The sequence below is a fragment of the Sphaeramia orbicularis genome, chromosome 14 (genome assembly GCF_902148855.1).
Source record: "Sphaeramia orbicularis chromosome 14, fSphaOr1.1, whole genome shotgun sequence".
Lineage (NCBI taxonomy): Eukaryota > Metazoa > Chordata > Actinopteri > Kurtiformes > Apogonidae > Sphaeramia > Sphaeramia orbicularis.
The window spans coordinates 17,282,301-17,306,619 of NC_043970.1; the positions used below are offsets into that span (position 1 = coordinate 17,282,301).

General features: G+C 37.0%; 1 protein-coding gene across 3 annotated transcripts in view; it reads left to right on the forward strand.

The window, feature by feature from the left end:
- The window catches only part of clip2 (CAP-GLY domain containing linker protein 2), a 93,435-nt gene that overhangs the window by 21,435 nt on the left and 47,681 nt on the right, over window positions 1-24,319 (forward strand). For all 3 annotated transcript variants that reach the window (XM_030154178.1, XM_030154179.1, XM_030154180.1), the window contains exons 3-4: window positions 3,233-3,738; window positions 19,510-19,634. In XM_030154178.1, coding sequence (XP_030010038.1) covers window positions 3,233-3,738; window positions 19,510-19,634 — 631 coding nt within the window. The remainder of the gene's footprint in view (window positions 1-3,232; window positions 3,739-19,509; window positions 19,635-24,319) is intronic.

Here is a 24,319-nt window from a genome sequence, read left to right on the forward strand (position 1 = left end):
ACAGCATCTCAGATGTGAATGACACAGGTGAGACTCAGCTAAGCTCAGATGAATCCAGTGTTTGAAGGAAAATATTTGAAAAAGTCAGTTTTATGGGTTTTTTTTCTTTCTTTTATGACCATGATCCAGCGGTGCTGTACTAACTACTGTAAGCTCTGGTTAATATGGGTCAAACGCACAGAGTCTACTGTTGATGGTACATGTACATTTACCCCAGGCAACAAGCATTTCCACACTTTACTGATCAATAACTGCTCCTATTACAGCCATCAGTGCTTTTAGTAGCTGACACATGTGTACTAAACAGGTACAAACTGAAACCCAGATCCAGGTTTTTGACTGTATTAAGCCAAACATTCACACTGCAGCTGTGGAAATGCTTTACTCCCACCATTCATCTTTAAGAACTTAACAGCACTGTCAGCAACAGTTTTCCCCAAAGTAAACATCCGGTGGAAGCAGCAAATTCCTGCAAACTTTCAGACTGTCTCATCCAGTTAAAAACCTTTTTGAAGTCGTACCCATTTGCATCGGTCCTGCGTCTCGCATCGCAACATATGGGAGCAATTGGGGCAGAAAGCACAAGCACCGGGGCCCACAAAGCCCCAGGCTCAGTCTCAGGGTGTCGGGGAGACAGGCCTGGCACCACCCGTCTCTGCACACACACAGAAACACACCGACTTTTACTGGCAGTGTGATGCAGCAGACCGCGTGCTAATGGTGCCCTGCTCAGTTTACAGGCTGATGTGGAAAAAAAAAAAGAACAGAGATGCAGCTCATCTATGTGTCAAACAGACGATATCGCAGAGGCATGGCAGGGTTAATCACCACCACATCACAGATACCGTCTCTCTCTGACCCACTTTTCAGTCGGAATTAGAGTAATGCCTAATCTTGCACAAAATGCACTGTTGTTCTGGATGCTGCCACACAAGCTTTTTTTTTTTTTTTTTCTGGCATTACACAGTCAGAGGGGATGAATAGTGTGAAGGCGATTCTGCAGGACTGTGAATGAGGATGTTCTCACAATGTAGGCAGTGTTTACAACTGGTACAGCAGCTACTTAAAAGTGAATTATTGTATTGCAAGAATTAATTTAATGTCAGTGTGCAGCAAACATCAGCTCTGCACAAAGTAATATGTAATGTTTTAACTTTTTTAATTCAGTTTAGTGTACGCATTGCATTAAATGTTGGAATTTTAAGGAAGAATGTTCGAAGTAAAACAGCCCATACTAATAATGTAAACTCAACTGAAATGGAAAAAGTTGGTCTTAACTTCCTAAGACCCAGCTATGGGTTTTCTGTCCAGATTTGTGGACAAGAGTTTCACAACTTTATACAAAAAAAAAAAAGACAAAGAAAAGAAAACTGTCCACCACAAAGGACATTCCATAAAAAAATCAAAAACTGCATCTGAAAAAACTGTTGCATCATGTGTCCAATATAGGTACGTATTTAATAAAAAACAAAAAAAGCTTGTACTTTGCTGACATTTCCTGGGTCTTAGGAGGTTAATTATGACAAAATTAGCTCAAGATATTAAAATGAACTTTTGTATCACTGTTGGGGGAGTTAAACTGTAGAATAGATTGAGTGCAGAACTAAAACAAATTTCCAGTATGATTGTGTTTAAAAAGAGGCATAAAGAAATGATTTTCCAGAGGTATATTGATAAATAAACTCCATAATGTGTTTGTTTTGCAGGGTATGGTGAATGTGTTGTAATATGGATGAGTAACTAAATGTAAATGTTTCAAAATTGCTGATAAATTTGGGACAGTGTTATCTTCAGTAAGTATGGAAAAGTTTGAAGGGGTAGGATTAGATAAGTTTATACTTCTTCCTACTCCTTTTCACTCATGTACATTTAAAAGCTTATGACGCTGCAGTTTTAAGTTATTGTTTAGTTTTGTTCTCATTCTCTTGATTATCATTTATTTGCATTTCTGTTTTTAAATTGTCATTTACGTGATCGAAATAAAGATATATATCAATCCATCAAAATGGCAACATTTAAACATGCTCGGCTCATTACAAGCAATGAAATCTCTCATACAATGTATAGTTTACACACAGTCCACTCTACATGGAATAATACGTCATTTGTAACTTTAAACTTTTGTTTGCATACATGCTAAGTCAGGGGTGTCAAAGTCATTTTAGTTCAGCGGCCGCATTCACCCCAATTTGATTTCAAGTGGGCCGGACCAGTAAAATAATAGCAGTGAAAAAAGAATTATATTATGATCAGGTTTACATCTACAAAGTTCCTGAAAAAATCTGAACAACATGAACAACTTGAATCGTCTTAAGAAAAAATAGTGCAATTTTAACAATATTCTGCCTCGGTTGATCAGTTTATCATTTACACATGTGCATTACAATTGCGCAAAACATTTAGTAACAGGCAGAATATTGGTCAAATTGCATTTACTTTTCTTAAGACATTTCTGTTTGTTTCTATTTGTTCAGGTTATTCTCATTTTTTTATAAAAGTATAGTTTGGTAATGTAAACATTTTCATCTAATTTGACCTTTTTTACACCAAAAAAAACAAAGAAACAATTTGGGGTTGTTATTATTTGTAGGTTATTATGACAATATTTTACTGGTTCTGACCCACTTGAAAATTAATTGATCTGTATGTGTCTGTATGTGGAACCTGAATTAAAATTTTGATACCACTGATTGTTAATTTTAATCAGTGTAATTTTTGCATTTCACAAATTTCGTCCCACGGGCCGGATTTGGCCCCCGAGCCGCATGTTTGACACCTGTGACCTAAAATGATTTTAACATCCTTGATTGTTAATATGGTCAGTGTAATTTCTGCATTTCACAAATTCATCCCAGGGGCCAGATCAGACCCTTTGGCGGGCCGGATTTGGCCCCCGGGCCGCATGTTTGACACCTGTGTGCTAAGTAATCAAATTTGCCAAAGTGTCAAACATTGCGCAGTTTAATTAATTTAAAAAACCTTTACCATCCACTTTTTTTTGAAGATGACATTTCACAAAAGGAACATCTTGTAGTTTCTGTGAATGAGACGTAACTAAAACAGTCTAAACCACATCAGATCAATCTCAGATTTAATCCAATACTTATCTAGTGGTAAGAAAAACAGGAGATAAATGAAACAACAAGAAAAAAGGTGAACAAAGACTATATATAAAAAACATATGTAATTGTGCTGTTGACATTCAATGTGTTTTTGTTTGTTTTTTTTGTAGGCATTCCACTTAAACCCACCACACCCACTAAAATCTCTGAGGAAGGGGATGATGTCTTGGGGGACTACACGGTCGGTGAACAGGTCTGGGTCAATGGTGTCAAACCGGGTGTTATCGCCTACCTAGGGGAAACCCAGTTTGCTCCAGGACAGTGGGCGGGAGTGATTCTGAATGACCCAGTTGGCAAAAATGATGGTTCTGTGGGCGGCGTGCGCTACTTTGAGTGCCAGCCTCTTCAGGGCATCTTCACGCGGCCCTCGAAGCTCAACCGACAGCCGGTCGGAGAGGGGAGCGACAGCCACTCCACCGACTCGCTCACGGCCCAGAACCTGAGTCAGCAGGGTGTCAGCGGCGCCGCCTCTGGCCAGCGGGTGGTAGTGCCGCTCAGAGAGGGCCTCCTGAACAGCGCAGTGAAAACAGGAAACGAGTCGGGGTCCAATATGTCCGACAGCGGCTCGGTTAAGAAAGGCGGGGATAAGGATCTAAGAGTTGGAGACCGTGTTTTGGTAAGTTAAGGTTCATTTTGTGGTTTAGGGTTTGTTTGATGTGGTTTATTTTAATTTGTTTGAATTCCTCACATTTCAAAGCCAATGCAATATGAATAGGAATATTATACACTATGTTTGCCAGCTTTCTATTAAACTATGTTATTATGTAAATGCAGAGGTGGGAACCAAAAATAAAACCTTTAAAACCAAAAAAATAAAAAGAAGTCAAAATAATATTAATATTCCAAAAGTTTCCAAAGTCATAAACGTGCCCACTTCTAAAATTGAAACAGCTTCAGTTTTAAGGTGATGCATTTTGAACAGGACGTATCACTACCCGTAGTTTATTCTGCTTTAGTAAATGCAGGATTCAGTAATAAAGTGACTTTGAGGCTTGATACATACAAGGAGAAAAATGTTTTTGAAGGTCCTCAACTGTGACAAGTTCTTAAACTTAATGCAAGTATTTATGAAAGCCTAGAGTATAATTACATAGAGCTATAAAGTACCCTTTTAAGTTTTGGCAGTGCACAAAGAAGTACTTTTTTAATGAAGCTATAAAGGTATCTGACCTTTAAAAACTACCTCATTACCTAGTGCTTTGGTTTGCAGTTCAGTAATTGCCTAAGTACACTTCTTGCAGTGTCTCTTTGTGACTTTGGTTGGTGTATGTGTTTTTGCTGTTTCCTACTGAATCATGTGCTACTGGGTCTCCACTATAAGAGGGAAATCTGTAATGTACAGTAACATAGTTCAGCATTTGGGATGATGATGCAACTGGCAATAAATAAACAACTATAAAAGTAATCTCATACTCGCCACCAAACAGACACCAGTTAATCTGTCTGTGGATAGATGACGCCTTCAGCTGATTAGTTACATGTTCACATATGCTGAGTGTGTGAATGCACATGTGAATTGTTTATTTAGGCAGTGTGGAAAAAGACATCCAGGCTTTTTGCTTGATTAGAACATTTAGAAAACCGTACAAAGCCTTTATTTCATGAGGGTCTGTCGATTAATTCATAGCGGCATAGTTACTCCAGTCCCTATGAACTGATCTATAGGCCCTGATGAAATAAAGGATTTTTACATTTTTTAAATTTTCCAACCAAATGAATACCTGGGTTTTTGTCTTTTTCCAATTGTTCATACTCTCTCCATGAGTACCTTTGGTTTGCTGAATACCAGTAGCTCCCTGTTTAATTGTTTTTTTGTCTTTTTGGAGCCTTTTGCTGTGTGTTTATTTTGGCTTTTGATGTAATGATGAGGATGATGATAAGATGACTCGGTTTGCAGTAGTGCTTTATGCTCTTGGTTTATTGGAACTTTTATCCTGGAAAAGACACCCTGTATAAATTGAGTTCATATTCACATTTTTAATGTGCAATGGATATTTTACCTTTAAGTTGGCATTTAATTTAAGTTAGATTTCCACAACAAAATATTAAAGGAAGGCAGACTCTTATGTATAATATTTAGGATTTAGTGACATTTGTATTATTTATGCTTGTGTTAGTGCGTGTATTTGACTTTATATTTCGAAATGAGTAATCTGTGCATTTTTCTTGACAAGCAAGTAAACTGACTCAAATATTACTGATCACAATATTGCACACAATAATAGCTCCAAATTGTACAGCTCTACAATGGCTGAATCCAACTTAAATCTCTGGATTTCAGGCTAAAAAAATGACTATTTAGATTATTCATATGCACTGTCATTATTTCAGACTAGTTAATGGTATGTTCCCCTATCCACAAAGCATGTGGCAGTGTGAAGCTGGAGTTTTAATAAATGTTTCATAATGAGATGATGCTTCAGAGTCCCCGTGGATGGGAGTCACAGTCTCGTGCAGCTCAGGGTGAGGATGGATTCATGCAGTGTAATGTGATACATGATTGAGCTCCACAGGGAAGTTCTGTTTTTCCTTTTCCTCTCTTGTTTTAGAGCTCAACCTTCACACAACCTCTGTCAGACCTTCATCCTCGAGCTTTTCTTTGCATCATCTGATCAATAATACATCAGGACAGGCAATCTGGACAGCATCCAATTCTTTTTTCTCACAATTACAATCCATGATTTGACTAGTAATTTTTTTTAACATAAGTTGTCAAATATAATACAGAAACGACTCACATATTTCCTTCACTGTAAGACTACAACGCAACATTGTACTACTTTAAAGACAGAAGTATTCCAACTGGGGATGCAAATTATTGATTAATCATTAATCATTAGTTGACCTTTTCGATTGATTAATGATTACTTGATAAGCGGCAATTTTCCTGAGAACCTTAATTTCCCTTTTGATAGGATCTATAAGAATAAAAGCTAAATATTGTTTATATACTTCATGAAAAAAGCATGTCATATTCCTTAATGATTGATTTATTAAACCATTGAATACAGTACAGGCAATGACATTTATGGAGTAGAACTAAAGAAATTCTGCAGAGAAATTCAATAAAATAAATGGATCTGAAGAGGAGCAGTTTAGAAGAAATCAGCATTTCTGTCTTTGCATCACTGACATGATGAAGTGAGATTTCAGCGGATATGCTGGTATTGATACTTATTAATGCTTGCTCTTTTGAATAATTAATATTTTAACATTAAGCACCTAATGTGGCAGCCAGGTGTCACCTGATATGTCCTGCTGCAAAAATATTTATTTCTCATATTAACATAATAGATCTTTAATGTGTTGTGCATCGTGCCAAAGCAACTGTAACCTGTTGCTACACATTGGATCATTCATGTTATCTCCATATTGACAGCAAAATATGTTACACAAACTCCCAAAGGTTTAAGTGGACACTTTTTAGACTCTGTAACCAAGCAACAGTACATGCTACAAATGACTTATGATGCATTTGGTAAAATAAGAAACGGTTAAGTTATCCTGGAAAATTATTTATCCTCCCCCTACCTTGTGTGCCTAAACTGAGATGAAACAAAGGAAATTGTTTTTCGTGATTTATTGAAAATATACAAATAATTTTAGAGGAAGTGCAGGAGAGAAAATAAGAGAGAAGAGAAATTTGAGTTTGGAATTGCCCAGTTGAACATTTTAACTCCAGTTTGTCAGGCTAATGAAGTGCTACACTGTAATCTGTGGGTGTGTTTGCATTATTCTATGATACATTTGTCATAATTCTTTTTCATAGATAAACTATAGCCATAGACTGCTCATCAAGTGTCTGAGTAATAAACATAGAAATAATCTGGGTAAATGCAAGTTACAACTGTAGAGAAGAACACTTCCAGAGAATGAGGGAGACAGGGAATGGATTAGTGTATGACGTGATAACTTGTCTCTATAGCAGCTGAAAATGTCCCGGAAAATAATTTCAGGGAAAGAATGGAAACCCTGATCGTGTCTAAGGTCATGCATGTCCTGGATTGTTGAAATGAAGATGGTTTTCTTCAGATCTACAAATGCAACGCGTCTTTATCCATTTCCCTTTAGTGTTTCAGTGATAGGTATCATTAATTGCTAAGCAGTGAAAATGTTGTTTTCTGCTGTATATCGCTTGTATGTCTCTACAAATGAGAAGGCTGTGCTTGTTTTCCTATTGACATGTATTTGTGCATAGGTCTGTCACATCTTTGCAACTATGTTATCAAACTTACAGGGTGGGGAAGCAAAATTTACAATATTTTGAGGCAGGGATTGAAAGACAGTGTATGACCAATTAGTTTATTGAGAGTCATTAGAATTTGAATCTTCAAATCATATTTTACTGCATTTCTAACGGTCTTGTTGTCTACCTCAAGTTCAATTGCCATTTTTCTCATGGATTTGGTTGGATCCTTTAGGATTTTGGATTTGAGAGCTTTAATAAAAGCTTTGGTACGTTTTTTGTTGCTTCCTCCACTTCCAGACTTTCTCGTAATAGTTTTGCTCAAGGTCATTTTCTTCTTTACATTATAAACAGTCTTTATGGACACTCCAACTATTTTTGAAATCTCCTTTGGTGTGATGAGTGCATTCAGCAAATCACAAACTCTTTGACGTTTGCTTTCCTGATTACTCATATGGGCAAAAGTTTCTGAAAAGGTATGGATAATAGTGTTAGGTATGATTATGACATCAATATATGTTTGGTTTCAAAACAACTGACGTAGTGCCTGCTGAGAAAAAAACAACTAAATGGTCGTTGTAAATTTTGCTTCCCCACCCTGTATATGTGGGAATTGTCGTCATTCACCTGTATAAAATAGCTGAATGGACACAAACCAAACAAATGCCATTGTCACATTTTCCATTTTCTTTGAGCCATTTGACATTTGAGGACCACTCTTTAATGAGATCATCTTGCTGTACCATCCTCATCTCAAGTCATGTAACTTGTATCGGTACCAAACACCAGTAATTTACCATATTTGTGCATTTTAATAATAATGTTGGTTTTCCCTGGGTTTCTGGAGAACTAAGGTGTTGTAGTAGTAGTTGAGGTTGGGGGGTTTGGATGTTGTTTAACCTAAATCTGTGCATTTTCACATGTCGTATTCCCTCAAATAGACCAAGGCCTTTATTTACCTCAGCTACAGAAGGTACCTGGCCTTTCTTTGAAGGAGGATTGTATCAGACCCTGACTTTTATCTCTAATTTCCTCTATTAGAAATGGTCATATTTAATAGGAACCCTTGTTTTGATCTGCTCAGGTTTGTCATGTTTAAAGTACTGCAATACTGCTTTTCTACATATGCAACACTGTCATAACTTATGAAATGAAACCCCTTTAGCTTAGCAGTGGATACATACCATTCATCGCTTAACAAAGCTTTTATTGTGCAAATGGTGTCTTCGTATCACACTTGTGAAAGAGACACACACCAGCAGTGACCATGTTATTGTTAAGTGACGTTAGATTGGAAAGTAACACATAAGATGAGTGATCTTGAGTAAGAAATTGGTTATTTAATGAAATGTTTAAAGTTAAACTAGAAGACATGACTATTTTGCTTAACTGGCAGCATATTGTATCACAGCCACTAGAAATTTATCCATGTTTTTTTCTTCTGTATTTGAGAAGAATTTGAGAAGATTTGGCAATATTTAGCATTACAATATTTATGAAACATATAAGTTGTATACATACAAGTATCAAGACACAAATTTGCCTCTTGACAAGTTAAATATTAGCAACCAAATATGTTGTAAGGGTATGGAAAAGTCTGGTTTTGTACATTTAAGATATTTACGATATCTGCAGTGCAGTTTTTGTTTAAAAAGCTTTAGGAAAACACAAATATAGGTGTTACTTTGTTTTCGTCTCCACTGCCTATAAATGTCTATTCTTTTTCTTTATGTGCAAATAAAAGCTATTGTTGGTAGTGATGTCCCAATCTGGATGTTTTGCTTCCAATCCGATCAGATTTTTTTTTTATGATTAGTTTTGCCGATACTGATCCAATACTTTTTACTATGAAATTGTGATTTAAATTTGGAGTCATTATACAGGGTGGGGAAGCAAAATTTACAATGAACATTTAGTTGTTTTTTCTCAGCAGGCATTACGTCAATTGTTTTGAAACCAAACATATACTGATGTCATAATCATACCTAACACTAATATCCATATCTTTTCAGAAACTTTTGCCCATATGAGTAATCAGGAAAGCAAACGTCAAAGAGTGTGTGATTTGCTGAATGCACCAAAGGAGATTTCAAAAATAGTTGGAGTGTCCATAAAGACTGTTTATAATGTAAAGAAGAGAATGACTATGAGCAAAACTATTACGAGAAAGTCTGGAAGATACTATTAAAGAAGAATGGGAGAAGTTGTCACCCGAATATTTGAGGAACACTTGCGCAAGTTTCAGGAAGCGTGTGAAGGCAGTTATTGAGAAAGAAGGAGGACACATAGAATAAAAACATTTTCTATTATGTCAATTTTCTTGTGGCAAATAAATTCTCATGACTTTCAATAAACTAATTGGTCATACATTGTCTTTCAATCCCTGCCTCAAAATATTGTAAATTTTGCTTCCCCACCCTGTATATAGGTTATTATGCTAATATTTTACTTCGGACTACCTGAACTAAAACAAGTATGACACCTTTGACTCTGAATAACTGCAGTAGAATTTTTGCACTTTCCAACTTCATACTGTGGGACAAATTAGAACCTTTGGTGGGCCGTTTTTTGGCCCACGGGCTGTATGTTTGATACCCCTGCTACAGCGCATCTATGGAAAGGCCAGGGATTATGGGGGGTGCATTCCATGCCGTACGTGCCTCACAATGACTACACGCAGACCATAAAACCGTACAAACTGAAAGTGAAACTTAAGATGCTTTACTAATTCCTCTAAGTTTCCTGCTGTTGTGTAGCTCATTTTCCTTTTCCCCAACTTTCATTTGAGGGGGCAGGACCTTTGTTTAAGAGGGCATTGCCCCCTCTTGCCCCCCCCCCCCCCCCCGAACTGGGCCCAGATCAGCCCAATCTTGTGGCTAAATCCGATTTGATCTGATCTTCTAAAAAATGCCAGATCGGCAGCCGATACTAATCTTTACATTGGATCAGGACATCCCTAATTGTCGGGTTTATATTATACCAGTGGCATAAAATAAGCATTAAAAAGACAAAAACTCAGTTATTTGTGCAACAGTTAATTGTCAACCAAAATGTGAGTATTGTGACAGTCATGTGATGCATATACTATGATTTTCAGGGCATGGAATTATTGGCTACAGGTCAGATTGCTTTCCATTTACTGATGGACACAAGGGACAGTTACCTCAGATCCTCCACACAGAAGCCTTCCTACTGATCTGATGTAACGATCCCTTGTATCCCCTCAGTATTGTAAATCACTCCGGATTACTTTCAGCACTTAAGAGAGGAGAACCCACTGCTGACACATTGATCAGTGAATCCATCCATTTCCTAAGCCTCTCCCTGTGTAATCTATCTTACTGCAGAGGTTTGGATGCGATGCCATGCAGCTGTCCCACGCCCCTCCGCTGGAGATGAAATATAACACCGGTTTCAAAATTTTGTGAAATGTGCACAAATTCTGAACTCAGATTACGCAGTGTGGACACAAACAGACGTTTAGTGTTTTCCTCTGGGTATTAAATTATGTGATAGTAGCAGGAGTAGACTTTTATATTCTCACTCCCGTTGTGTTGGCTTTAAGCAGTGACGTGCCCCGACCTACTCGCCAGAGCAAACTGTTTATCTTAAGGTCAAATTTTACTGATGCGTGTGACTAAATAGTAGCCGTTTGCCTCAAGAGGGTGTTACTCAGAATATTTCCTAAAGAAGTGCACAAATGTTTGGAAACAGGAAAAACCTCTGAGGCTGAACACATGATTACTGTCTCTGCTGGCTTTGGCACCTTTGACGTCTGAGCACAGAAACGTCTCCCCTCTGCTCGCTTTGGTGTTTAACCAGAGGCATCTGTGCTGCTGCAGAGGCTGAGCGAGTATAAATAAGTGTTTTTGTGGTGGATTGCATGTGATGTTTTAGAAGGAGGGCAAAGCCAGTGAGATGGGAGGAAGTTCGTGAAATTGCACTTAAACACCAGTTTGACAGTTGTAAGAGCATCAGATGGGAACAGCCAGGAAACTGTTATTATAGAAATATGAACTGTCAGCTTATTGTTTATAGGGTCCCCTTTAGCTGTGGACTAGAACGCAAGCCTTTCTACCTGGGGTCCACCTTTAAAGGGTACCAGTACTGGTCATGCTTACGACCATTAACTGTTCTTTGTGTATTACTTATAAGCAAGAGAGGCCCAAATTTAGTAAAAAATTGCCATAAATGCACTAGGGATGTCATGAGAACCAGTACTCCTGATACCATTCGAGACTATGAAGAAAAAAGAATCGTCAGTACTCATTTTTTTTATTAAATGGAAAAACCTATGCCTGTGTAAGAATCGATACCATCGGTAGGCTACTACTCTTCTGGAACTGATGGGGGCAGTGTGCACCGACAGTACACATGCAACAGGTACAGCAGCTCATGAAAGAATGGACACAGCTGCAGCTAATGCTCAGCCTCGTCTAATGGACAAAAAAGGACCAAAAGTCATGTGTGGAAGTATTTCAGGTAGACGACCACAACATGGTTATGGACGCGCATAAACCACTGTGTAAACACTCAAAACGAAGGGGGGGATACCAGAAACCTAGCAAAGCACCTTTGAGACGGGAACCCAGATTTGTTTAAAGAATTCAAGTTGAGTTCGGTTATTCAACATTTAACATCTGACATGTGATACCATCAGGGCTCCACACTGGTACCGGTCTGATGGTCCGACACAGTTTTTACAGCCTGGCCCTTTCGGACCACCGCCGATACTAAATGTTGACAATAAGAAGCTATACCAACGGTCACTAACAGGCGGACCCAGGGTCTGGACCCAGGGTCTGGATTTGGACCCAGAAGCTGCCCCATACAGACCCGGACCTACAGCCGGTGGTGGAGCGCTTCTACAGGGGTTGGACAAAATAATGGAAACACCTTCACCTCAAGATGATAATGCCCCAATCCATACAGCTAGAATTGTTAAAGAATGACATGAGGAACATTCTAATGAAGTTGAGCATCTCGTATGGCCGGCACAGTCCCCAGACCTCAACATTATTCAGCATTTATGGTCAGTTTTAGAGATTCAAGTAAGACGTCGATTTCCACCGCCATCGTCTCTAAAAGAGTTGGAGGGTATTCTAACTGAAGAATGGCTTAAAATTCCTTTGGAAACAATTCACAAGTTGTATGAATCAATACCTCGGAGAATTGAGGCTGTAATTGCCGCAAAAGGCGGACCTACACCATATTAAATTATATTTTGTTGATGTTTTAAGGTGTTTCCATTATTTTGTCCAACCCCTGTATTTTAACCAGGGCAGCATACAGCAGAGTAGATGAGGAAACACACAGACCAGTTACATGTATTTAGAACCATCCCATGTGATACCACTCAGCCAATCACATCTGTGCATTCAAAGCAGAAAACAGTGACTGACAGTGCAACAGATGAGAGAGTTAGAGGCAACAGCAATATTCATTTATATGCAAATACTTAAAGTATTTCTTATTTAAGTTTATGGGTTCTTCTGATTTTTTTTTTTTTTTTTTTTTACCATGGTATCAATTTGGTATCGAGAATAGTGTACTTTTAGTGGTATCAGTATCGATTCCTGAATTTTTGGTATTGCGACATCCCTAAAATGCACCGCACTGGACCTTTTTATGATGTGAATTACAGGTGGGGGCAGAACCTATGGGGAGCAGCCACTGCCAGCCAGAAGTGACATACTGGCGTTGATTCAGGGTGATCAGTGCAAGTAAACATGTCGCAGTCAGTGAGCGAGATTAAAAGTGGAAAGCACGAGTTTGTGCTTGTTGTTTGTGCAGCCATAAGCTTTGCCATTGTCGTAGGGACGTGACCCAGCACTGGTCGATAATGTGTCATCTTAGACATTGTCTGCTGAATGGGGTCAGTGACCAGTCCATCACAGCCCAGGTAATCGAACAATACAACGAGTCTGTGTCACTACTGGTGCTGGAACAGCCCATGAAGGAGGCAACATGTCACTGACCATGTCTGACTGAATGAGCAGCGACTTAGTACTGCGTGTACTTGACAACAGTGATGTAAGTTACCTGATGGAACTGTTGGCATTCTATGTGATCTTTTGAAATAGCTAGGAATGAAAATTCACTTCAGGTTCCCTTTAAATACCCACTGTACTGTACAAAAGCCATAGGCCAGCTTTAGCTTTGCTGTTTTTTCAGAGCTGAAATGAACACATTTATTTCTCATTCTCCATAGATACAAGAAAATACAGGGACTTTGTGCACAGCCTTAGACGCACAAAAAACGGAACTAAATGGATTCCAAAGACACACAAAAAACTGAATTAAATGGGTTCTAAAGGTTAAAGTCACTATTTAGTTTGACCCCTGACCCCATGACAAGAAGCAGCACAAACAGTTACAAACATCTGACATGTGTTGAATGAAACCTGGTATAAAACATCAGAAAATTAATGCAATAAATCCCATATTGTCTGAACAAAAAGGTTAAAGACATGATAAATGCAAAGGGAGGTCAAATTATATACTACCTCTGGCTTATGGAAGCTAATTTTTTCCCCAGTAGCTTTTGTTTTCTTTCATATTTTAAAGTTGTTTTTCTAATCATACTCCAGACCTGACGCATCTGAAAATCAGTTGAGGTCATTTTGACAATGTATTTTCTTTTTGATTATATAATTGCACATTGAATTTGTTTTTTTCAAGCAGGCAGAATAAAATATAGCCTTGGGCTTTAGTGGTGAAGTTAAGCAAAAACAGATCGTTACCAGTCGTTATTAAAAGTAATTGAATGTTTTTAACTCCCAGCTATTGACTAATGGCTGGTTTGATCACATTTGATTGACAGACATTGGAAACACAAGCAAACAACCCCATCATTGTCAAACTATGGCAATTTATTAGAGGAGTGACAGCCTCATCTGTTTCCAATTAGTGAGGAGAAACTAGCAAAATGCTCTGTTTGTGAGAAGTTCTTGTAGGAGATAATTGCTGTTGAAATGTTAATGAGGCTGAGGTTTCATTATTTTGACTTTTTAGTATCAGATAAACTCAAAAATTACTGGATCGTACATCTCCCTTGAATTTGCAGCATTTTCTTTAGTCTTGCCACGGAAACAGCCATGTATTATTTTATGTGTATTCACTGATTAGGGTTTAGTTTGTGTAAAATGACCTCATGGAAAAGCCTGATCTTACTACATATTTACTTATATACAAATGCTTTTTTTTTCTATTTTGCTTTAAAGCATTTGTGCAAATTTTCAATTCAATAACTCATACAATATGAAAGTATGAAACGGTAACCCATCTATAACTCTCATCTGTAAAATCTTCTATAAAGTCATTTGATGGGATACTTGTGTACGTTGTTGTTTATGAGTGTATTGTGAGGATTGGTCTGCAGCATAATTTCCATAGTATGGCATAGTGTGGTTTATTGTCTACATACTGTATACCAAAGTCCTTCTCCTGGTCAGAATTACCTCATGCTGTGTCATGTAGACTCTCATCCTATTACATTCTTGCAGATTTTATGCTGAATACAAGAAGATAAAGCATCGAAATAAAGTCCATGCAAGCACAAAATCAGCACAAATGTTGTATACTGCACCTTCAGTCCAAAAAGAGAGAATTAAAATAGCAATACAGGAAGGGAACAATTAATATAATCATTTCCCATAGTAGATTTGACACCTTTTTAAAATACATCTCGATTTTTTTTTTTATAAGGTGGTGATAATTTTGGGTAATTTTATACTTAGTAGGCATGTAAATACTCAAAGCAACCCATGAAGTCTGTACCAGCTGTTACCATAAAATTCACTGATTTACTATTGCTTTAAGTGCTCATAACATCCTGATCACAGTGTTTTATTACAACTCATGGCCATAATGTGATGTGTTCTTGCCAACTTCTCATTTGGGGTCTTTAATCACAAGGATTTTCCTGACGCTGAGAATTTCATACATTTATGTTACTTGTCAGCTGTTGCATACAGCTTCTGTAAACGTCGTCTTTCCCTTTTGTGGAAGTGCAGCCACTGATACAGCGGTGAACACCCGAACTGGAGGCTTCGCTCACTGTCTCTTTGTATTGTGACCACCTCTGAGTACAGCATTTAGATGAGAGTGGCAATAGCGGGAGCCAAGACGGAGCTGAGTGTGCTGACTGGCTGTCCAATGCTGCTGGCACTGTGACACTGAGTCACTGAGACATCATCCAGTCATGCTGACAGAACAGCTTCTCAGTCTAATGTCTTGCGACAACACAGTGTTCCTCGCCACGTTTTTCTCTTTTTCCTCAGCGGTTTAGAAGAAAGACAAGTCAACAGAGGAGCAGAATATTAATCTGACAGTAGAACACTGAATAGTAGCACACCACGCCCTTTTCTGTTTGTTTTTTACACTAGGTTTCCATTAGGGATGCAAATTATCAATTAATCCATTAATCATTAGTTGGTTGACCTTATCGATCAATTAATGATTAATTGATAAGATGTAATTTTCGTGAGAACCTGAATTTCTCTCTTTCGATAGGGTCTATAAGAATAAAAGCTGAATATTGTTTATATACTTCATGAAAAAAGCATGTCATATTCCTTAATAATTGATTGATTGAACCATCGGATACAGTACAGGCAATGACATTTATGGAGTAGAACTAAAGAAATTCTGCAGAGAGATTCAATAAAATAAATGGATCTGAAGAGGAGCAGTTTAGAAGAAATGGGCATTTCTGTCTTTGCATCACTACCTAATATGATGGAGCAAGATTTCAGTGGAGACACCCTCACCCTTAGCATAAAAAAATAAAAAAGTTACTAATAAAAAATATATGGAGACTTGAGAGACACAGACATGACAAACTGTGAAGCTGAAACTGAAGCACTGTGGTACTGTTTATCTTTCAAATGTTCATTGTGGTCGGTTTCAGATGCTGCAGCTCTTTCATAATTCATAGTTTGAGTTCTTGTTTGTTCAGTATTAATTGTCAGCCTTGTAAATCCAAGCTGGACTGACTGTACATATCCTGACCAAAGAAAATCAAATTCTCACTTTGTGCAGTAATCTATACCTGGCTTTTCTGCCTCTGTCCATAATTATTACCTCCGCCAAGGAGGTTATGTTTTTGCCAGGGTTTGTTTGTTTGTTTGTTTGTTTGTCTGTCTGTTTGTTTGTCTGTCCGTTAGTGTGCAACATAACTCAAAAATTTATGGACAGATTTGGATGAAATTTTCAGGGTTTGTTGGAAATGGGATGAGGAAGAAATGATTAAATTTTGGTGGTGATCGGGGGGGGGGGGGGGGCACTGATCGTTAGTGTGCAACATAACTCAAAAAGTTATGGACAGATTTGGATGAAATTTTCAGGGTTTGTTGGGGGGCGGGGGGCACTGATCAGCCTTGGCGGAGGTCTGCGCTCTCCGAGTGCTTCTAGTAATATATATTATATAGACTAAATGTTGTCTAAAATTAATGTTTATTTGCAACATAGTATAGCAAACTATTACATGATCAAAAACAAGTTAATTTTAGCAAAAAAAAATTTTTCTCTGTTTTGAATGTCTGGGGTCGCCAGAAATTTGTGATGTTAAAATAGGGTCACAAGTCAAAAAAGGCTTGGAACCACTGGATTAAAGCCTCTGTGTCTAATAGAAGCAAGGGTTTGTTTGGTTATTTGTACCAATTATGGTCGTTTTTGTGTTGTCATGTGGACATAGATATTTATTAAATGAAGGTTGTGTGGACAGCTGTTTAGAAAAATATCTGCATTGACATGGATGGGGCAAGAGAAAATGAAGACATAAGAATATGAAGGTGTCTCTTCCCAGTTTGCACATGTTTATTGTTGCGTTGCGTAATGAAAATGCACCAGAAACATTAAATATAGGCCAGTGTGTATAGTAAATATTGGTCACTGTAGTATATTACCTTCAGTAGATTCAATATTTTGGAGACTGACACATATAACTGAACCATGGCACGGTCATATACAGTTAATTTTATGTCCATTAAACATTTTATTATAACAAACATCATCTTATCTGGGGTCATTGACAGAATCTATGGAGCCTATTGAAAACGTGTCCCTGTAGAGTTTCATACTTTAAAACAGGACCCTATGGTTAAAATGAACTCCAATTTTTATTTCAGTTCAATAAACCTGCGTGGGTGAATTCATGTGGTTCTCCCGGGGTCCACCTGTGAATTCATTAGGAAAACTAATAATATTAAAGTCATCAAAAACTGGAATTATAGAATAAATGACCTGTGAGATATAAGATAAATACACCTCTGGGATCAGCAGGATTGGAAAAGCTTGCAGAACAGTGACCAGTGTTGCATGTGGTCCCCATATGTGCAGAGGACGTTCTGCAACTGTTCTGCACGTTTGCTGACCCCAAAAGCACTTGAAACTGACTCCCTAAAAGGAAACTAATGTTCCTGTTAGGAAGGCACAGATGCAGGATGTGGCACAGAAAGCAGACGGTTGGAATTAGACTCCACTTTTCTTCAGATTACTGCGTTGTTTCACAAATTGCATGAAATGACCTCAAAAACAATTAGCAGAAGAAAGGAATCTGAAATAGTGTGGCAGGGAAAGTGGCCTTTATGCTGCTTAAAAAAGTGCATTGTTTATATATATATATACAGGGTGGGGAAGCAAAATTTACAATATTTTGAGGCAGGGATTGAAAGACAGTGTATGACCAGTTAGTTTATTGAAAGTCATGAGAATTTATTTGCCACAAGAAAATTGACATAATAGAAAATGTTTTTATTCTATGTGTCCTCCTTCTTTCTCAATAACTGCCTTCACACGCTTCCTGAAACTTGCGCAAGTGTTCCTCAAATATTTGGGTGACAACTTCTCCCATTCTTCTTTAATAGTATCTTCCAGACTTTCTTGAAATAGTTTTGCTCATAGTCATTCTCTTCTTTCCATTATAAACAGTCTTTATGGACACTCCAACTATTTTTGAAATCTCCTTTGGTGTGACGAGTGCATTCAGCAAATCACACACTCTTTGACGTTTGCTTTCCTGATTACTCATATGGGCAAAAGTTTCTGAAAAGGTATGGATAATAGTGTTAGGTATGATTATGACATCAATATATGTTTGGTTTCAAAACAATTGACGTAGTGCCTGCTGAGAAAAAACAACTAAATGTTCATTGTAAATTTTGCTTCCCCACCCTGTATATATATATTTTTTATTTTAAATTATATATTTACTTAAACATGTACTTAGACATAAGGTATCACACAGACACAATACAAAAACAACAAATTATACAACAAACCTACAAACCTATTGAACACAATAAAAGAGAAAAAAAACAACAACAATATTATCAACTCCTTTTTTACAATTCTCAGGGCTGATTAAGAGTTAATATTATTTATACTAACAATACATTTCTCTGTCAGAAGGACATAGGAGACAGCAGGGCACTCTTGTTGACAGTAGAGAAAAAAGGAGTCCATTATTAATAAAAAAAATTAATTTGTCCACTTAACTTGTCCACAAAACTTAATCTTTTCTAACTTTAAAAAGAAAAGTAAATCATGCACCCATTGCACAAAAGTGGGTGGCAGAGGTTCCTTCCACTTAAAGAGAATCGTACAACGGGCCAACAGTGAAAAGTGCATTCTTACCTTTTTATTTCTGTTGTAAATTCATTAGTTGTCTTTGTATTATTGTAAAGGCTAAGCTATTACTTTATTGTTTTTTTTTAACATTTTTTATTATTATTTTTCTTCCACTATTTCCTGGCTAAAAGGGATGAGCTCAATTTCCATTTTCTATTTTGTACAGCAAAAAAATATAATCACTAGTGTAAAGAAATTCCATTTTTTCTAAATTTTGAGTGGGTATGCAGTGCTGCTGGGTGTTTCTAAGAAAATCTAATGACTAAAACATACTCCGACTGTGTCCCTTCTTGGAAAATTCTCAGAAATGGACTCCTGACTACATAGGTATTAAGTGGTCAGTCACCGGTATTTTGCTTTAGGGATTTGGATTTGTTCCCCAGGTTGTGTTAAACGCATTATAATAAATAATAATTCCTAGGCATGTGTGACAGATGATGCAATACCCTGGTAATGTTTTAGACTGAAGGAGTGTTTCTTTGTCACCCATGTAGTGAGCGTTATTCTGATTCTGCGTGTTTTTTCTTTCATTACGGATCAGTCAGAGCTGCTTCTTCTTCTGTGTTTCAGGTGGGAGGCTCTAAAATGGGGGTCATACGCTACATGGGGGAGACTGACTTCGCTAAGGGTGAATGGTGTGGAGTCGAGCTGGATGAGCCCCTCGGGAAGAATGATGGTGCTGTGGCTGGTACAAGGTAAACACACATTTCTATACATTGCATACGCTTCAAGTTCCACAAATTCTTCTGCCTTTTTCCCTTAAAAGGAAGTTCTGTCCTTATGTTCTTCTGTATATGTATTTTTAGCCGGTCTAAACCTGGTCAGCATCATTCAGGAAGTGCATCTTGGAAGTACATTTTGTTCTTCACATTTCTTTTCCGCTCAGATCCTCCAGAAGCATAACTTATCTTAGCGCACGCTGCTCGATGTTCTTTAGCAGGAAACTGTTTAAAAGTGAAAAATGGTTGCAGACACCTTTGAGCGCTACTTACAAAAAGTCCTCTGAATTGCTGATTTTAAGCAAAAGCATCACTCCGAATGTGTGTTTATACTTCATACTAAATATTTAGCCCAACCTCCCAGATCCTTAAGGGACACATTTTAACAACAGTCCATAAATATGACATTTTTAGAAAACTATTATAGTTTTAGCTCTAGTGCACAGGGGTCAAACATGCGGCCCGGGGGCCAACTCCGGCCCGCCAAAGGGTTCAGTCTGGCCCCTGGGATGAATTTGTGAAAAGCAAAAATGACACTGAAGATATTAACAATTATTATAGGCCAGTTCAATCTAAAGTGTATCAGACCTGTAAAATACTATCATAATAACCTAGAAATAATGAAAACTGTAAATTTTTCTCATTGTTTTAGTGTAAAAAAAAAAAAAAAGTTAAATTACACAAAAATGTTTCCATAACCTCTTAAGAGAAGTATGTGTAATTTTAATAATATTCTGCCTGTTATTTAATGTTTTGTGTATTTGTAGCTCCACTGTGATCTCTAAGTTGTAATTCACATGTATAAATGATAAACTAAGGCATAATATTGTTAACATTGCACTTTTTTTACTTAAGAATTTTCAGATTGCTCATATTTGTTCATGTTATGTTCGAGTACAATTCGTAGATGTAAACATTTTCATTATGGAATTTTACTTTTTTCACTCAAAAGTTATTATCCTACTATTTATAATATTTTACTGGTCCAGCCCACTTTATATCATATCAGGCTGTATGTGGCCCCTGAACTAAAATGAGTTTGACACCCCTGCTCTAGTGTATCTCTCCTTTAACGGTTATCAGTAAAAACCTAAAAAGTAGAATTTAAAAGGAATTATACTAACATGTGTATTCAGTGGCAACATAAGAAAAAACAAATAGGTCAATTCAGTTAAAAAAAAACTTAAACCAATCACATACCAATCATTTAAAACAAGAACAATTGTTAATAATATGGTGGAATTAAGAATTTAGACTGCCCTAAAGATGCAAGTAATACAATGTTAAGCCTTTACTAATACTAATCACCAAACAGTTTTTGAGCTGGTGATTATGTCCATAAAACTGGACAAACATGTAAAAAATAAATAAATAAATAAAAAAAAAAAGTGAAAACAGCTCAACTCACCACTTCCTGTTCTTTCTTTTTTGATTCTTGTCACCTCCATGATGACTCAGAGTTGTACTTTTCTGTTGTTTTGGTTCAACTCCACATCATTCAATTTGTATTAAAAAAATCAGTGTTACTGTATCTATTCAGAGGTTTTCAGGTCATTAATTTCCCACTTTATCAAACTGAAGCAGTTTTATTTTTCTATTTATAACCACTTGACCTGCACAAGCACTCGTCACCTACTGCCTCCGTTGGTTAATTTGTTTGTTGGCTTTAATCCAAAATAACGTCTTAAAACACCACAGTGATGTAAAAATACAGGCTGCAGACTTTTGCTGTTTCTGTCGTGGAACTTTGGTTGGTGTAAGGGCACTTCAGGGCTTCAGTTTCCCATGGGAAAAGACTGTATGGTGGCAAGAAAAAGCAGTGGAAATATTCTAAATATAGTGTAGAGGTAGGTGGATATAGAGTTTTAGTTGGTAAAACCAGCAGGAAGAAAAGCTCAGACTAACCCTTTCATATGAATCTGCTGATTCTCAGTTATACGGATGTCCCTGAACTACTCCAGACCTGGACATTCAGATGCTCATTACAATACTCTCAGCTTCTTTCTGGCTTTGTGGTAGTTTTCAGAATCATTCAGGGGGTGGATTGAGAATGGAAAGTTACACTTTAAATAAGAAGGCCAAATCATCCAAACAGCACAGTGACATTTGGCTCCACTTCTACTAATGAAGAGAAAACACTCCAGGAGCACAGATGCTTCAACCTTTGGCAGGAAATAGCTGAAGCTACTAATGCTAAAACCAGCTACTAATAGTTTATTTATGCTGAATACTGTACAAAAGTGTTACACTCTGTTGACCTGGGTGTTTGCTTTATCAGCCTGCTGCCTCTTGACTATTTGAATGGGATGTAGCTTTAACATTTAACCCCTTTTAAGTGGGTTATCACCATTAATTCTAATATTATCCTCTGTGTGTTGCTTCTTCTTTTTTTTTTCTCAGCAAAAATCAGTTATTGTCTTATATTTAAGTAAATAACCTTTGCATGAATTCAAATATTATTATATCAAAACAGAGAGACGTGAACAAAAGAGAGTTTCTCAGTGAAATTTACCATTAACTAAGTATAAAACAAGGGTCTACCTCAAATGTATGTACCTCATTTTGGATTAGGGATGTACTGATTACCGGTATAATGATAAACCATGGTAAAATGGCAGACGGTTAGTATTAGCGTTTAAATTCTAAGTATCATGATAACCGTGTTTTATTACTGCACTTTTAGGGGAAAAAATGCCCATGTAAAGATCTGTTTTTATGTCAACTATTTGAGTATAGTTTTAATTTATTACAATTTTAATTTTATATACCTAATATTTGGAACCAATATTCACTTATAAAGTCTTTGAAAAGGTTCATTAAGCATCTGTGTGTTATTTATGCAATAAATTATACACATTTTATATTTTTTGTGTGTTTTTTGTCCTTTTGTGTTGATATAGTAGGTTAAAGTGAAAAAAATAATAGACAGATGATATATACTGAACAACAAAAGAAACGCAAGTTTTGGTCATTAATTTAGGCAAGAGTTCAGCTGTGCTTGATGTGAGCCGTTAAACCAGCATCAAGCATACCAATGGTGCGTTCTCTCAGATTATCGTTCAGGCGAGGCATCGTGGTAATGCAGTAACTTTTGAATCTTACCATTTCTTTTTATAGCCCCCGGATAAACAAAGGGAATTGCCACTCCCATTTGTTGCTCCCACCACCATATCAGTCAAAACGTACCGCACCTCCAATACTTTGTACATGTGCTCAACACCACTCGTGGTTGTGTTTGCCTGCAAACACACGCTCCAATGGTTACAACTCACTTATTTTAATGTGTATCTCAGTTGACAACTCAACAGGACAGCTGAACTCTTGCCTAAATTAACGACCAAAACTTGCATTTCTTTTGTTGTTCAGTATAGATGAAGTTGTGCTGAAAAAAACAGATACCAAACATGGGTATAGTAAACATTTGTTTATGTAGTATTTAAAGGCAAAATCAGAAGTACTGAAAAACAGACAAAATAGGCTCAGACCACTAAGGGTTAATATTTGAACGTTTCTGCCAACAGAAGGTACATTGTGCCAATTATTTTTATTTTAATTTATTTTTAAATACAACTTTTGTTAAATTCTCTCTGTATGTGTATTAGTACTTTTTGAACATTTTGAACACAATTTCAGCAATACCACAATAATAAAGATAACTGTGATAATTTTGGTCACAATAACCATATGAAATTTTCATATTGTTATATCCCTATTTTGGATGATAGATATCAGTAACCGTGACTGTTTTTTCTTCTGTTTTTTTTCTTTACTTAACACATCTGTTCTAATTCTCTGACTCTACTATGGAATACATGATTTGAATATGTATCTCTTTGTTAAAATGTGAAAAACGTCAATAAAAATGTGAGTATCAAAAAAAACTCAACTGTCTACAACCCCCACAGTTGTCAAACTACATGGGTTTTGTTGGTGAATTAATGTTGCAGAAGATGACAGTGTTTCCACATTCACTACAGAGCCTCTGAACATCCAAAAAAAGACCTGTCTTATATTACAGACAAGCTGAGAAACTGCATTTTACCATAATTTATTGATAGAATTAGTGGTTCAAAAGTTATTAAACATTTTTAATCATTAGATGCTTTTGGTCCTTTCAACATATCAGTACTATTCAATATTTACTCTCACTGTTCACTTCTGTGTCCCACTTTGCAGGAAATTGGGCTAAGGCTTCAACCCCCGCTGTGTCTTTAAAGGGGGAATAAAAAAAAAAAAAAAAAACATTAAAAAACATTCCAAATACATAAAAGACGGAGTAAGATAAACATAGGGGATAAAAAGACATCAAAACAGACAGTAAAAAGACACCATCACACATCTATGATTCATGGAAAATACAGAGGCATCACAGCTGAGAAACAGACAATCCTGAATAGATAAAAGTAGAAATAGAGCTCTGTGGGTTATATCGATTCTATTCCTATTTCTGCTGCCATGTAAACGTTTATTGAAGTTGGAATAAAAGAGGCTTGAAATCTATTCAAACAACAAAATGGTGTTTTAAACCCCCTCCCCGACTGTAGCAGCTGATACCCAGCATGAGATGGATGGGTTATCATGGTGTTGGCTCGCTTTAGCCCAGCCTGTTTGTAGGTAAACTGCAGGGATGGATTCTGTCTTACACCTATTATCTCCTCTGC